Genomic DNA, 16,770 nt, shown 5'->3' on the forward strand with positions numbered 1-16,770 from the left:
CGAAGAGGTAGCGGCTGTCTGGGTGGATGGGGATAGAGAAGAAAGCGTTCTTGAGGTCGATGACGGTGAAGGTGGTGGCAGTGGAAGGAATCAGTCAGAATAGTGGTGATGTCTGAGACTACGGGGTACTGAGGTACAACTACTTTGTTAACCTCTCGTAGGTCGATGATGAAGCGGTAAGCTTTCTCATCTCCCTCACCCTGCTTCTTTACAATGGGTAGGATAGGGCTGTTGCAAACATTGCTAACTACTTCCTCTACCACTCCTGCATCTATCAGGGACTAGATAATCTTTACCAATGCCTTCTCGCCCTCGGGCGATATCCGATATTGTGGAAGTTTAGGGAGTATTGCGTCTTGTTGAACAGTTATGTGCACCGGGTCGATCATCATGCGTCCTACGTCCTTGTCAGTCTTGGCCAACAGATATGGAGGTAGAGTGTAAAGCAGGGACAAGTCCGCATCAGTGATGGAAAACATGCGTCGGGTGGGACAGAGTCTGAACAGAGTCGGGTTATCGTACAAAAAGACTCGAACTCAGTCATGCGAACACCTAATAGTAGCTCGGAAATGCTTCAGTAAGTCAAGTCCCATAATGGCATCAGGGGTGTTGGATGAGAGTAAAAACGCCTTGTCAGTGGTGTTGTTTTCTAAGTCAAAGGAGATCGGTGTGGACAAGGGATTAGTGGAGGGCGTTCCATCGAAACCTATCTGTTACATGTGAGCCAGACAAGGGTGCCCTTGGAATCAGTCTTTTAGATAACGCACTACGTGTTGCGCCAGTGTCTACCAAAAATGGAGACTTCGTACCCAGGACCTTAGCGGTGACATAAGGACCTTGCTGGTCAACATAGAGCTCGACTGGATCCCTCCCTTGCCCTTGGCAGTCCTATGCAAAGTCGTGGGTGTTGTCGCAGTCAGACTGCTGGTACTGGTCCTGCCGGGGACGGTCAAATGTGTTCGGTCTGCCTGGCCTGTCGCTGTCGTTCGTGGACCCTCGTCCCTGTCATCTGTTTCTAGACCCACCCGCTACATCTCTTGTGTCCCTATTCTTGTTCATTTCTAACAGGACCGGACACTGGGATTTCCAATGGCCAAATCCCTTGCAAAATGCACACTGGTTCTCGTCAATGTCTTTACGTCCAGCATACGGTGCGGGCGTACGGTCTTTAGGGGGTGGATTTCTAGGAGCATTCGACTGGTAATTTCCCTTGTACTGCTCTCTTCCTATAGTCACCCCCTGCAACTGTGCAATCATCACCCTTTCTTTCAGGTCCTTTTTCTTTTTCTCAGTCGCCCTATCATTCTCGTTCTTCTGATGCTCATAATACTGGGCCATCTGAAGGATAGCCGCAGGCTTGGAGGCCGCCCAACTACTCTCGCTAGCCTGTAGTTTCTGTGAGACCTCCTGTGACAGACCTTTAACATAGTTCTGGACAAACAGATGATGTCCGGTTGCAGTGGTCATGTCCTGGCCACTGTAATCGGAAAACACAGTCTCAAACCGGGAGAAGTATTCTGATAAGTCTTCCTGGGGTTTCTGGCGGCAGGCCGTTACTATCGACCAGTCCAGCTTCTTTTCTGGGATCAGGCTTTTCAATTTCTGGACAATCTTGTCTGGGAGTTCTAAAATGGATTTCAAAGGTTTCTGTCCAGGCTCTCGTTGTCTGTCTATGCCATCGAGTTGTGACCAGGTATGTCCGAACAGCTCAAGGTGGCTGACTTTCCGGATTTGCTTCCACACATCACCTGGCAGACATAACCCGGAAAACAAATCAATGTCGGTTAGGGTCTTAATCGTCGAACCCAAGGCTGTACCTAATTCAGTATAAAAGGCAGTGGGGTTTTTCCATAAATCGGGCAGGGATTTTCGGAACGTCAGGATATCTTGTCGATCCCATGGTTGGTAGACCCAGCTATAAACTACCCTCCCTCTCGCATTTGATGGTTAACGTCATCATGCGTTCCCTGACCTCGTGGGGGAACCCAGTAGGGAGTGGCTTCCCTTATAGGCATCATTGTATTCGTTTTTTCTATTCGAGGTTCGGTCGCTACAGGAGTCGTAGTTTTAGCTTCTAACATCTGTTCGGTGAGGTGGCGGAAAACTTCAAGCGTGCGCGTGAAGAGGTCCGTCACGTCACACTCACCTTCATCCCCAATGTCGACTTTCCTAAACAAGATCGTTAGACTCTCAGGACCTTTGTCTTGGTATCGGTCCTCATAGGTATTGAGGGTGTGATAACAAAATCGCACGACAAAGTGTTGTCTGTGGCTATCGGCATATGAATTGTACATATCCGTTACATACTCTTCGCTCTCCTTTTGTTCCACCAGTGCCCTTACTATCTTATCGATTCTTGCTCGTTCATCCTTGCTCAACCTGTTCACTCTAGTGGAATCTTTTTCGGGCCTCTGGGTTATCTGATGTTGCTGTCTGCGTTGCGTCAAGTACAAGAGGCACGGCCCTCGCGGAGGCCGTGAGGACCGAGGCCCTGGCACTATTCTCACCTGTGCTTGGGGGCTGCGGGTGCTGTACTATGGGTTGAGAAGGGGCATACGGAGGGGGCATATAGATGATTAAGGGACCTAGCAATAAATCATAGTTCGCTCGTTGTTTCGAGGGTAACTCGGGGTAGAGCGTAGAGGGTGTTCTAACGGGACACTGGCTCGATGTTTCGGATTCTTGTTTCTGTTTGGCTTCCTCTCTCTCCTTTATCTCTTCCTCTAACTTTTTAGCAGCTAGGTAAGCTGCTTTTCGTAGCTCTTTCTCTAATCTGACTTCGTTTCTCTTTTTTCGTTGTTCTGCTTCTTTGCGCCACATGCCGAGACTATCCAGCATAGTGGGCGTTGTCTTATTGTTTCGAAGGGCTGTTTCCAGCACGTTTATTTTATCGTCATCGCAAGATCCTATCAGTGGCCACTGACTTTCCTGATCCTTTCTCGTATATTTGTGCCATAGCTTATTATAGGCTACGGCGACTCGTCCATACTTGGTGAACATATCTTTATTAGGGGTGCCTTCCAGTGGAGCTGGATGGTTCATCTCTAATAAGCGGTCCGGGCTGAACCAACTACCAATCAGTGGGGAGAAGATAGGCATGACAGATTACAACGGGGGACAAAGGTCCGCACTACCTATCCTTCACTACTTGCAAAGACTAGACAGAATATTTCTATTCTACGTTATTTGCAAACAGAGAATATCTCAAAGAACCAACTTTGAACAATCAATGTACGGACAATCAAATCAGTGGGGAGAAAAAATAGGCATGACAGATTACAAAGGGGGACAAAAGTCTGCGTTACTTATCCTTCACTATCTGCAAAGGAAAAAAGAATATTTCTATTCTTCCCCGTTTGCAGACAGAGAATATCTCAAAAACAATCAATGAGCAATACTAGTATTTTTTTCAAACAATCGTTTCGCAATTTGTCGTGTTACACAACCTTACCCGGACCGCATGGACAGTTTCTCGTCTTCCGCTTCCAGCGCCCGATCGTCCTCTATTCTCCGTAATTGTCGCGGCACTCCTGATGGTTCCCAGTCAGGACCGTGGATCACTCGAGAGAGGTCTGCTCGGAACCGGTGAAGTTCGGATGATCGGCTGCCAGACAGGGGTCTATCGGGCAGGTGCACTCCTGATCGTTGCAGTCGTTCACTCTGTCGTCAGGACCTCTCCCACTGGATCCACGTGTCGTTGATGGGCCCCACGTTTGGGACGCCAAATTGTAAAAGGTAGGGACGATTCCGACCGATAACCTTTAAGTATTGCCCGGCGTTAGCCGCCTCTCATACCACTCGAAATTATCAAACAAAGAGGCAGGCGCTGGAGACTGGAAAGCAGGAAACAGGAGTTTATTCCGACGGAGCAGAACACGTCAAATCAGACAACAGGGTATCTTCTCGAGGTGCTCTAACCGCATCTCTGAGGCCTGGCCTCTTATACACAGGTTTATGGTCTTTATTACAGTGTATTACAAGTGGCACATTCCTGCAAATACTTTGAAGTACGGAAAGACATCCTCGGAATCCCCGCTTCAAGCCCGTTCCCACACACATTTACAGTAGAAGTCCCCACCCCGATCTCAGTAGGTGATGACTGTCGCGCAGCTGGACATTGCGCCGGTTCCCGGAATGCGTGCGGCTGATCGGATCTCATGGGGTGGGGGCTTTGATCAGTCGAAGATCCTTTGAAGTGGGGCAGCTTCCTACTGTAGGGGGCAATAAACTGCATCCGCAGGGCCAGGTGGTGGCCTGGGATCGGGCCTGGACAATCTGGTACAGAGGAAGGGGGTTTATCAAAGGATGTGTGATCATGAAAGGGATGAAGGGAGGTGTCTAGCTGGGTACGGGATGTGGCTCCGAGGCAGGGTCGCGCTGAAGGGGAGGTTTATGGCCCAAGCATGTGAGAGCGGAGGCTGTCCGCGTGCGGGGGATGCTTGCGAGGTCAGAGGGAGAGAGAGAGACGCGCTGGCTATCGGCAGTGGGCAGAGAGGCCATGGCATTCAAAATGGCTGAAACTTACGCGCACATACAAGCCTGAAAGGGGGACAAGATGGCGCCGATATTGTTGATGTCGCAAACTAGATTTAACAGGCCTGCAATCTTCGGTGCAGTCGGTGCTCAGGGCTTGGACTTCAATTAGCCCAATGCACAACTTCGGGTAAGCTCAGGAAGTCGATGCACTAGCAAATGTGCACAGTGTCCAGGAGTTCCGGTTCCACGTCACTCGTGAGAGCTGCGGGTCTGAGCTTTGCTGTGATCTTGTCAGCCTCTGATAAGTCTAGAAGTCAGTGTCCTGTGTCGCAAATCAGTATGAATCCAGCAGGAGCCTTGGAAATGCAGACCGGCAAGTTGCTTCTTTGGTGCCTGTTTGAAGTGGGGAGTCACTCCTTGATCTCAAGGGAGATTCTTCCATCTTCTAGTCGAAATAGAATGTCGAAGTTCCAGGATATATGTTGTAGAGTTTCGTCCAGGTATAATCTAAAGTCCTAAGGACTGGGTTCCTATACTTTTACTAAGTTTAGGGGTTGGACTTACTCTAGGGTCCCACCTATGGGAGGACCCGGGGTGGGGGTGGTTACACCCCTTCCCCTTATTCCAGTTTCACGCCAGAGCAGGGCTCAGTGCCCCTGCAACCAGTTTAAACTGGGGTATGCACAGGGACACCAAGTGTGCTCCCAGCACTGTCTGAAAAGCATTCTATGAATGCACCCACCCAGCCCCAATACACTAAAGCCTGTCTGGGAGGTGGTTACACCTCCATGTGACAGGAAACCTATTGTCCAGGCCTCCCCTGCCGGAGTTTTATCCAGCAGCAGGAGGTCAGACTGGTGTCTGCAGCATCCGTTTTGTGATGCTGGGGCTCTTTTAAACTATTACCGGTCTGGTAAGTGTGTACATGTCTTCTCCCTCTAGAAGGGTGGAATCCTACCCCCGCCGCCAGGACTGGCGGGGGGTGGGCATAGGATTCCAGAGTGTTTGACACCAAACACGACATGTTTCCATGCAGCCATTCCAAAGGTAGCATTTACCGCTTAAGAGTATATGGTCTGGCTGCATCACAGAACAGTCTCAGAGAATAGATTCCGAAAGCTGCAGAGGGGCTCAGCTCATGCTTGGGCACCCTCGCTCACAAAACCAAGCACTCTGCCTTCAGGATTGATAAGGCCTGCCATAGGAGTGACTTATAGGTTTATATGTGTCAGTGATTAAAGGTAGATATAGGTAACCTATATCTTAGTAAGGGGTGCAAGCACCACCTTACCCAGGCTGCAGTAGCAGACCTGTGGCGCCATTTTGGAAAGCTTCCCATGGGTGGCATAATACATGCTTCAGCCCCTGGTAGGCCTCTGGGGTACCTATGCACTTGGTACCTAAGGTACCATATACTAGGAACTCACAAGGGTAACCCAGTAACCAATTTGGAGTGTACCTAAAGTACATGCAATCAATCTAAAAAGGAAGCAGCTAGGCTGGGGTCCTGAATAGCAGAGCTCCAGCCAGACTAAAGTCGAAAAACAGTGAAACACCAGCAAAAAGTGAGGGTAACCATAGTAAGCAGATCCTACTCTCCTACACAGCATACACTTGTTTATGCAACATTGCTGCCTGGGTTCCTCTAACCAGAAGGATGCAACTGTGGGACAAGCAGGGTTGTGCCATCTGTTACAATAAGGTGAGCCATTCCTAACTATCTTTCCCATCACCCGCTATGATAGGATAATGTTATTAACAAATTCTAACTGCGAACTATACTGATTCAAGCATGTGACAATGAAAGATCCAATACTGGAGAAGAAAATAAGTTACTTACCTGTAATTGTAATTCTCCAGTATTGGTATATTTCATAGATTCACATGCGAACCACTCTCCTCCCCATATAGGCTCCCCTTATTTCTCTTCACTACTGCCTCCCACTTTTGCTGGAAAATCTAGAGAACTGGCGCTTCTGTGGTGAGGGTTCTAAAAATTGCGGCCGCCTTATTGGCTGGACTTTAGGTCTTTTTTAATGATGATGATAACCTATTAGAGTGAATGTCTTAACATTGACTTTCATGTAGGTCTTTGACTACTGTTTTCTATGGTATCATGGGACTACCATTTTGGGTAATGCTTCAATCATGTGAATCTATGAAAGATAAGTGTTACAAAGCATGCTGGGCTGTTCCTCAAACTAATGAATGTACGTGTCACAATAGTGTTTGGATACTGTAAGGTCTCGATGAGTCCTACAGTTGGGCATCCATTTTGTTGGATGTAATACCCTCACTCACCCGGTCAGGTGTCATGCTTCATCATCTGAGCTGCTCCTCGTTGGGTCGGCGGTACAATACCCAACGGGCAACACCTGAAAGATGGGCACTTTGGGGGAAATCTTTTATCCAACTGCCGTCAGGTGAATTGTGGGTGTGGGGCCAGAAGAGCGTAGACGTATATGTGAGTTAAAGTAAAGCTAGGAGTACCAGGATCAAGTTTATTCTGGGGGTCCCCTGCTTTAATTCTAAAGAAAGACTAGCCGGTACTCGCTGGAATGCTATGTTTCCTATATGAGTCTCGGTTAGTGTGTGCTAAACGGTCAACATGTTTCTCGCGTGTGTGCAATGACTAGCGATTCTTCAGGACCTCAATAAAGACTTGCATTATCCAAACACTATTGTGACACGTACATTCATTAGTTTGAGGAACAGCCCAACATTCTTTGTAATACTTACGACTTCAGGGCAAACACTAAGGTTGGACCTACCACTCTTGACGAGTGGAAATCGCCCAATCAAACCCCCTCCCCCTTGTTGTAAACAATCCACTGCACGGCTAACCACCGTGGGAGAAATTCTAGGTGGGTACGATTGTTCTATCCCCCAACCTGTACCTTCTATCACTCAGAGTGATATCACACCATCCATATTGGGGTGTTTTTTACCTTCCATCTTCGTTCTCGTAGTTCCCGAGCCACCGAAAAATGGATGGCCAAGGTCTGACCTTCGGGGAAGATGATGCAGCAGCAATCCTTAGGACACCTTCCATCCTTGGTCTAGAAAATGACAGTGCCACAGGAATCAATTCAGCTGACTGGCAGACTCTCTCAGACATGAAAAGAGAATGGGTGAGGATCACCCTCCATGGAGCACTCATGGCAGAATATTTTAGGTCCAAGATTGCGCCCAACGGACTAATCATCAAAAACCTCCCCGGGATCTTCTGGGAAGACTGCCAGTTCAAAATAGAATGGTTACAAATATCCTGGAAGTGCACGCATGATCTCCTAATCCTGATTGTAAATACAGCTAAGCGACTAGCGGACGAACTACTAGTACGCATCCAAAGTGCTGAGAGTGCACTCAAGAGTACTCTCCCAAGCCCTAGCCTCAAAACCAAATTAGCTGAACTCAATAAGGAATTAGCTGACCATAAAGAATACCTAATGAAACAAAAAATCACGAAGTTGCAAAAGGACATCCAACCCTTTGCAAAAGAGAAGGTTTACCCGTACCTGAAAGTTGACTACGTCCCACCAGGAACAGTTTACCTCTCAGATTCGAGCACTACTTCTTCTAGGAGAGGCTCAAATAGTGACAGCAACTCGAGCGGAGATGACTGGCAGCCCCATCAACAAAGGGGAAGAATAGGGGGAGACGTGGACAATAAAACTATCCACACCCTCCCTACCAGGGACCTCCATTCTGGCAATACCCACCCTTTCCACAAGCACTACCACATTTTGGCCCCCAATATTCGCCACAGTTTGCCCCACAAGGTGCTAACCAAACTTTTTTAGACAGAGGCTGGGGGAGAGGGCGCGGGCGAAAGAGAGGCAACAGGTCAGACAAGAGAGTCCAATGGGAGGAAGCCCCAGCACAAGGAATGGACACCAGGAGCAAAACCAACAGGAAGTGAGTTTGGTAGTGAATTTATCAACATGCCAGCTTACTCAAGATGAAGAAAGGGTCCTACAGAAGGGACTCTGGTTTGTCCCGACCCCCAGAACAGACAGTTTCCCACAAATGTGTGAACTGCAACAGTTTTTCCGTAAAATCAGGCACAAGGCGTTTTTTGAGGGTAAACCCAACAAAGCTATTGAAAATTCAGGCCTCCACAATGCATCATCTTTTACACCACAAAGTGGGATGGTCCCAAATGAAATACTGACCTACGAGCAGGCAGTACTGAAGGAAGTCAGAGCACTCAGCGGGCATAAAAACTACACGAACATCTCTAAGACAGAGATGCAAATATTGGAGTCACTGGCCAGCGACCAACCATCACGATCAAACAGGCAGACAAGGGGGGAGCGACGGTCTTAATGACCACGACAGACTACGACACAGAGTGTCTTAGACAGTTGGGTGACAGACGACACTACACACCCATCCCCTCCAACACGACCGAACGTCTCAGATGCACAATTTCTGGAATGGTCGAATCAGCCGAATGCCATGGTTGGCTCAGCAAGAAGGAAGCTGAGTTCTTAGTGAAGAAAGACCCGAGGGTGCCATACCTTTATGTCCTCCCGAAGATACATAAGGAGACCACACCCGTTCCTGGCCGCCCAATAGTATCCAGAATAGATTCAGTGCTGGAACCGTTATCGCAATTTTGCAATCACTATTTGCAACCTCTGGTGAAGCACATCCCTTCTTACATCCAGGACACAACGGATGTGTTGCTTTTGTTGCATGAGTTTGAGGACAGTGCCCAAATAGACTTCCTCATCACCCTCGACGTGGAGGCCTTCTACACCAACTTCCCTTAGAGGGTCACACTAGGGGTTATTGAGGAAGTACTTAATGCAGGTCCCTGGGATTCCCCAACACCTCCAGCATTCATTATGGAATGTGGGACACCGGCCCTCACTGAAAACTACTTTGATTTCAAAGGCCAATACTACCATCAGACACAGGGCACCTCGATGGGGAGCACATTTGCCCCTAGTGTGGCCTGTCTGTACATGGCTGATTTTGAGGGAAAGCACATCTTCCAACAAACCAACCCATACCAGACCAACATAAGATTATGGGAATGGTTCATAGACGATATACTGACCTTCTGGGTTGGCAACAGAGAATCATACAATGAGTTCTTTGGCTGGATAAACACTCAGTCTGTACCTGAGGTTCACAATAACGGCATCCCCTTCCCAGATTTCCTTTTTAGACCTAACTATCGTGATTGAAGGGGGCCAACTAAACACAACCATGTTCAGGAAAAGCACTGATCGGAACAGCCTTCTGCATTTCACAAGTCATCACCCTAGAGCGTTGAGTCATCCTACCCTTTGGGCAGTTCTTAAGGGTCGGGAGAAACTGCAGCAGTGTAGAGAGTTCTAAAACTCAATCCACAATCCTCTCCAGAAACCTAACTGACAGAGGTTACCCTTGAAGGGAAGTGGTTAAAGCCAGGCAAAGAGCATGCCATAATCACAGTGAGCGTCTCTTAGAACGCAGGATTAAGGATCCCATAGACAATGAACCGATGACATGTGTGACAACGTTCACACCAGCCTCAAATGAACTAAAAAAAATCCTTAAACGACATTGGCAGATTCTAAACACAGGAGTCCTTGAACTTGAACCACCCCAGTTCGCATTCAAATGATCCAAGAACATTAAGACCAGGCTAGACCAAAGAAAAAACCATCTGGGGTACAGACCACTCTATGGCAATTACCCGCAGTTAAGGGACATTACCCCTGCGGCATGTGTAGCGCTTACCCCTCACAAACACGCGTAGAACAATCAGGTTGACCGACTCCTTCACCTGGGAATTGAGGGGCCACACAAATTGCAACAGCACAAATTGCATTTACCTCCTGATTTGCCCCTGCGAATTGTACTATGTGGGGATGAAAACTCGCCCAATTAAGACACGCATTTCTGAGCACCGGAGCAACTTTCGCTGCAAGAAGAGAAATATACGAAAATGTGCAAACACTACATAGACACAACCACACGGCCGATTCTTTAAGGTGGTTAGTTCTGGAAGCAAATCCCAGAACATCTAAACAGAGCCTGTTCTTTAAAGAACAAAGGTGGATACATCGCTTATCCTCTGACAGTGCTGACTTCAATGAGGAAATACAGTGGAGTGCACTCTAGAAGGACTCCACCTAGATGAATGCACCCCATATTTGTCCCACTAAGTGATAGGAACACAGTATGCAAACTCAGGGCTGTTGTTGTGCTAGTAAGAACACACACTTTATTAGGATGACAGAGTCATAAGATTGATCCTTCGCCTTGATCAACAACCAATTACTTTCAAGAATCTTCTTTGGTCAACCCTCTTAAAAAACATTTACATTTTTAAGGTTGACTCAACCGTGCTGAGTGCCGGTCGTATGTGTGTTTTGTCCCCTTGAGACTCAATAGCATTGGGAACACTGGTAAACACTCTGATTACTCCACTCTGTCATGGCCGTTGGCTGTACCACAATAATCACGTGACCTGAGAGACCTCCCCTGTCACGTGTCACCACTGAACTTTCACCCCGTAGTCATGTGACACTGCCGACCGTTCAAATCTATGGCCGCCGGGGATCAAATCACCACCCGGACCCGGCGGCGTGGGTTGGTCGAGCAGTTGGTGACACGGGAGACTAGAAGTAAGTAGCAAGCAGGAGCGATGTTAAATACCGATTGGGGCCCCGTAGACGGGGTTATCTGTGAATGCTAGACTGCGCAGACACGGGTCTTGTGGAGGCCTTTTGTTAAATTCGTTCTTTATTTATTATTTTTTAACGCACTGCCAGAATAGACGGCTGGCGCCTCGCCTAATCAACCGGGGCCGTGAGTTGAACGTAAGCGCATAACTGGGGCGCTGTTCCAATTGTAATGTGTCATACATATAGGCTTGTTATACATTGTTTGCATGGGGAGACCGGGTGATCTCTAATTCATGTAGCATACTATGAGATCGTATTATAGACGCTCCAAAATCAATCAGACATTGCCACAAGACTTAGCACGCCATACTCTTAGTGCCGACTATCTTTAACACACCCATGCATGCCTAAACATCTCACTCCACGCTGCTCCACTGCAATACTCAGTGCGAGACGGTTGACACGTTACCTACGACCTATTTATATCACTTTACAGAAATTGGTCACGGGCATTGTTTGAAACCACAATTCCCATCACTGAAATACAACAATTAGTGCTTGCATTGACATACATACAACTGTGTAGTTTAACCCCTTTAGGGTGGAGTAGGATATAATTCTACGCACCCAAACGCCACCTCCGATCAGCCAACCACGCCCTCGCCGCCGTCCCCCGCATCCGAAGAGCGACTACAGGAGGAAGGTCCTTCTCCTACCTGGCCGCCAAGACCTGGAACTCCCTCCCTCCCGACCTGCGCCTGACCCAAGACCACCTCTCCTTCAGGAAGAAGCTGAAGACCTGGCTGTTCGAGCAGTAGCGGCACCCACCCCCCCCCCCCAGCGCCTTGAGACCCTACGGGTATGTAGCGCGCTCTATAAGTGTCACTGATTGATTGATTGATTGATAATTAATGATTGTATTTGACTACATAGCCAGCTCCTCGACTAAGATAATCACTCTTAGATTAACACCCCTTTTATTAAAAATGTCCTCCCACACCCAGCCATACTTTGGATGTCTGAACCTGATGTACAGTCCGCCGGGTACTGTTGTTGTGTGTATAATTGACACATTAGGCGAGTCAGCTGTTCAAACCACCTACTGTATTGCTGTTGTTGTTTTTATCGTGTTTCCACAGGGGCATGCTCACCACCTTGCTCACTGAGGAATATCATCCACACTGATTTTTATTGGTTCTAAACCCATATGCTAACTGCACCTTGTCTAGCATGACGCATGGAATGTACTAGGTCACCCATTCGATTGTTTGTAATCATGTACCTGTTGTGATTTGCTCTTTTGTCTCCCAATTTAGGCAGATGCAGCGCAACACAGGTACACTACCACATGGAGCACCTTTTCCTTGTTGTGAGATTTTTTTGAATAATACACTAGATACTCAGGTAGATCCCATAAACCTAGACAGTTTTCCTTTAAAGATATTTTCTTTATTGAGGTCCTGAAGAATCGCTAGTCATCGTACACACGCGCGAAACATGTCGACCGTTTAGAGCACACACTAACCGAGGCTCATATAGGAAACCTAGCATTCCAGCGAGTACCGGCTAGTCTTGCTTTTTAATTAAAGCAGGGGATCCCCAGAATAAACTTGATCCTGGTACTCCTAGCTTTATTTTAACTCACATATACGTCTACGCTCTTCTGGCCCCACACCCACACTTCACCTGACGGCAGTTGGATAAAAGATCTCCGCCAAAGTGCCCCTCTTTGAGGTGGCCCCCGTTGGTTATTGCACCGCCGACCCAACGAGGAGCAGCCCAGAGAATGAAGCATGACACCTGAAAGGGTGTGTGAGGGCATTACATCCAACAAAATTGATGCCCAACTGTAGGACTCATCGAGACCTTACCGTATCCAAACACTATTGTGACACGTACAATCATTAGTTGGAGGAAAAGCCCAGCATTCTTTGTAATACTTACGACTTCTGGGCACACGCTGAGGTTGGACCTACCACTCTTGACGAGTGGAAATCGCCCAATCAAACCCCCTCCCCCTTGTTGTGAACAATCTATGAAAGATACCAAAACTGGAGAACTACAGTTGCAGGTAAGTAACTTATTTTCTTTATATTTATCTATTTATTTTTACAGGGAGTATGGTTATTTTCACTGCAAAGCGGAAGCTAGAATTTAAATATTTTGTGCTAGATTTTCTGGGGATCACTGGAACATGTCTGGCACAGGAATTGACTGAAAGATTATTAGGGGTTTCTCTCTCTGGAGAACCAGTGTAACAGTTTAGGAACCTTTCCTTTGTATCCTATGCTCCTGCATATCCCATGGCAAAAGGGTTGTGCATGGAATAAATGGGGAGAGTGGGTTCATGATCTGTACAAGGAGTGTAGTTGGTAATGCTTCTAATGGGTTGTACAGATAAAATTTCAAATATTGTGCATGTTCTGTATAGTGAACAAGGCGCTACACTGAGCTTTACAGAAGGGTTGAATAATTTTAATGTATGTTGCTGTAACGTTTGTCACCAGGCAAGTAACGGTCAGTGGTACCAGATGAACGACTCCATAGTACATTCAAGCAACATCAAAGTTGTGCTGAATCAGCAGGCCTACGTGCTCTTCTATCTACGGTGAGATAATGTACTATTTGAAATCACATTAAAAGAAAATGTTCTGCCAAATACTCTAGCAATTGCATTTTTCCTTTGTAACAGTTCTATAGGGCCTAGAAGGATTCTAGATATGGGTTTCCAAGGAAGGTCCCTAATACCTCCTCTTGTTACCCCTCTCTTCAGAGTTTGTCATTCTGCACTTTTTAACCATGCATCACTAACTCTCGCCCCGGTTCCTGTGCCTTCAATAAAGCACAGCTCTAAAATATACTAAAATCAGAGACTGCAGCCCCTGGTAGATTTTCTTTCTAATTTTGTGCTCCTAAATGAAGTCAGATTTCATCAGCATGAGCAAGCAGTTTGACACCATTGTTTCAATATATCATCTCTTTTTCTCTGTACTAATTCCTAACCTCTCCTATCACTGGCTCCAAGTTTGCTTCCTCCACAATTTAGTGGTGTTCTATTTCCTCAGCTTTCCTCCTGCATGACTCCACTGAAAGGCACAATTTATTACCTGTGCAAGGAGTGCTAGCATCCACATTTTGTATGTATTCCTTTAGACCTCTGTATTCTTTACCTAGGATGTTGGTGTTTGTATTGAATGTTTTTCTTTTTACATTGTTGGCATACTCCTCACCCTTTTCTTGTTTTGTTTTACAAACCCTGGTACCTATTGACAATATTCAGTGCATGTATTTGTTCCACATGTTTTCTTATGTCCAGTGCACATTTTCGTCCAATTTCCAGTCTATCTTTACAACTCTTAGCGTCTGTTGTCTTAGTCTTCTTTTTAACTTGACTGTCAGTGAATTTAAGTAATCTCAGATTTCCCTTTTTGCTTGTCATGAAAAGGTTGTTTAATCCCCTATAGTGCAGTTATTGTGGACCGTTCTCGGCAAACACTTCTTTTTTACTTCTTGTTGCCCATGTCAGAATTCCAGATTCCAGGAAGAATTCTGAGGCTTCATTGTATAAAAGCTCAGGCAGCCTGTCAAGCAGACCAGTCACTGTTCCAGACCCTGCCAAAAAGAACATGATGAACGGCTCTCACTCTTCCCCTGCGATTGGAATGGTGAGTAAGTGTTGTAGAATGATACAAGAGAGGAGTGCCAAAAGTCTATAAACATCTAAGCAAGTGGAATCAACCTGTCCTGCTTTTGAAGGCACCATCTGTGCACCTATCGGTGAAGTCCCATTCAGGTACCTTGTTTGTACCGTAAGTGCAGTTCTGGGTCAGAAGCAACAAATGAAAGCCTGTTACAAGCTTAGTTGTAGAGTTATGTTGGCAGTGCTCCTCGTGAACTCTACAAGCTTTTAATTGCCGAGTTCTGCTCGGAACACATTCTTCAGTCAGTCTAGGAATTCTGTTTGGTGATTAATGTTGTGGTGTTTACTTTGAGGTCAGACCAGGAGAAAGGTATGATCTGGGTGCCTATATTGCAGGGTTGTTCTAAAGTGATAAAGATTTTTTAAAAAAAGTCTTTGTTTGAAAAGTGTGAGATGGTAATCACACTCACAAGAATGATTACCTTTCCTTGACATGTATGCTTTGCTTTTTCTGCATGCCACTGCTGATGGAAAGTGAGAGGGGCAGAGGGTGAAACAGAGTGCTTAGCGAATTATTATTCGGTCTAAGATCTTTTTATGAGTTTTGAGAGTGATGATGGTCTGTGCTGCTGTGTATTGAAATGTTTGACCTACAGAGTGTACCTCTGGTCCTAAAACCTGGGCAGATTAGCACTGATCATGGCCTCTGTATGTTTGTCATTTCTCCAGAATTGATCCTTTCATGAATTTACTTTTGCAGCATGAATCTCTTTGTATTCCGATGCTCTCAATTATTTCGCCATCTAGACCGCGCCTGTACTCCAACCCCACCTTTTTTTTCTCCCTTATTTTACATGACCATAGTTGATCGTTTGGTGCAATCGCCCTCCTTCTGTGACGTTAAATGGCCGCCATAGATCCTCTTCGATGTAGTCACGATCTTCAGGTTCTGTTCTTTTCACTGTTTGGTGTGGAAGCAAAGGAGAGATCCAGAGGTAGAAGCTTGCATCGCTGGGTATAGTTTCATCGAAGAAACCAGAGAATACAGTCGAAAAATAATGGGGATCACAACAAATGTCACCTGATAATGAGAAGATACTGAAAAACACTAAATAACACTGTAGTGAGAAGCCTGTAGCACATCAAGACCACTTGGGTTAGAGACTGGGAAAGGAGTTGGGTCCCCCCTCCCCTTAAGATTTGGTCTGAATTATCATCACAAATATGTGCAGAAGGACAGTCACAAGGTGTTTAACTTCTGTCTCCAGAAGGACCATCATTCAGAGGACCACGCAGCATGCATAGAGTTCTTGCCAAATGGAATCAGGGATGGACAAAAGCAGAGGTGGGAACATTATTTCATTGCCTCTTCCCCGGGAAAGTAGGAATCTTTGAAAAGAACACTGGTCATTGATTTTGGAAGGCACACTTGAGGATCCGGATGAGGCCCAGAGAGAAGAACCTGAATTCTGAGAAGTAGTAGAGATCCAGGCTGAAAGAAAAAGACATGGAATGTCAGCAATGCTAACTGCAAGATAAACCCCACATTGGCGTTCGGCGAGGTGAGGTAAAATAAGATGTTTGTGTTTATGGAGGAACCACAATTACTAGAGCAAGAATCCTCATGGACAGGATGTCTGTGGAGGATTGGTCCCACATCTCTGCAGACTAGCCAGATTAGGGGGAAGATTCTTACCTATCTAAACCCTCATCCTCAGTTGACATTACTGCATACAACACAGTTAAGAGCTGCAGATCCATTTGAAATGCTGCTGGAAAAGGAGCAAACAGAAGTGTCCGTTCTTCTAGAGACATTATTGCCAGACCAGAAGAGATACTTATGCCTTGCGTTATTACCCAGTGTCCTACAGTAGAGAGGCCTTCAAAAAGCTAGCATCAGCTAAGGTCTTCACCTGGAGTGTGAAAAAGAAATGTTTTTTCCACCTAAGACCCCACTTACATCAGGGGCAGTGTACCAGCAAACTCCCTAATTGTGGCCACAGCTCTCAAGAGCCAACAATCCCATTT

General features: G+C 46.5%; 1 protein-coding gene across 2 annotated transcripts in view; it reads left to right on the forward strand.

Moving 5' to 3' along the window:
- Window positions 1-16,770, forward strand: part of USP36 (ubiquitin specific peptidase 36) — a 726,079-nt gene that overhangs the window by 417,640 nt on the left and 291,669 nt on the right. For both annotated transcript variants that reach the window (XM_086931077.1, XM_086931078.1), the window contains exons 12-13: window positions 13,610-13,710; window positions 14,629-14,767. In XM_086931077.1, coding sequence (XP_086787203.1) covers window positions 13,610-13,710; window positions 14,629-14,767 — 240 coding nt within the window. The remainder of the gene's footprint in view (window positions 1-13,609; window positions 13,711-14,628; window positions 14,768-16,770) is intronic.

This window comes from Lissotriton vulgaris, chromosome 7 (genome assembly GCF_964263255.1).
Source record: "Lissotriton vulgaris chromosome 7, aLisVul1.2, whole genome shotgun sequence".
Classification (NCBI taxonomy): domain Eukaryota; kingdom Metazoa; phylum Chordata; class Amphibia; order Caudata; family Salamandridae; genus Lissotriton; species Lissotriton vulgaris.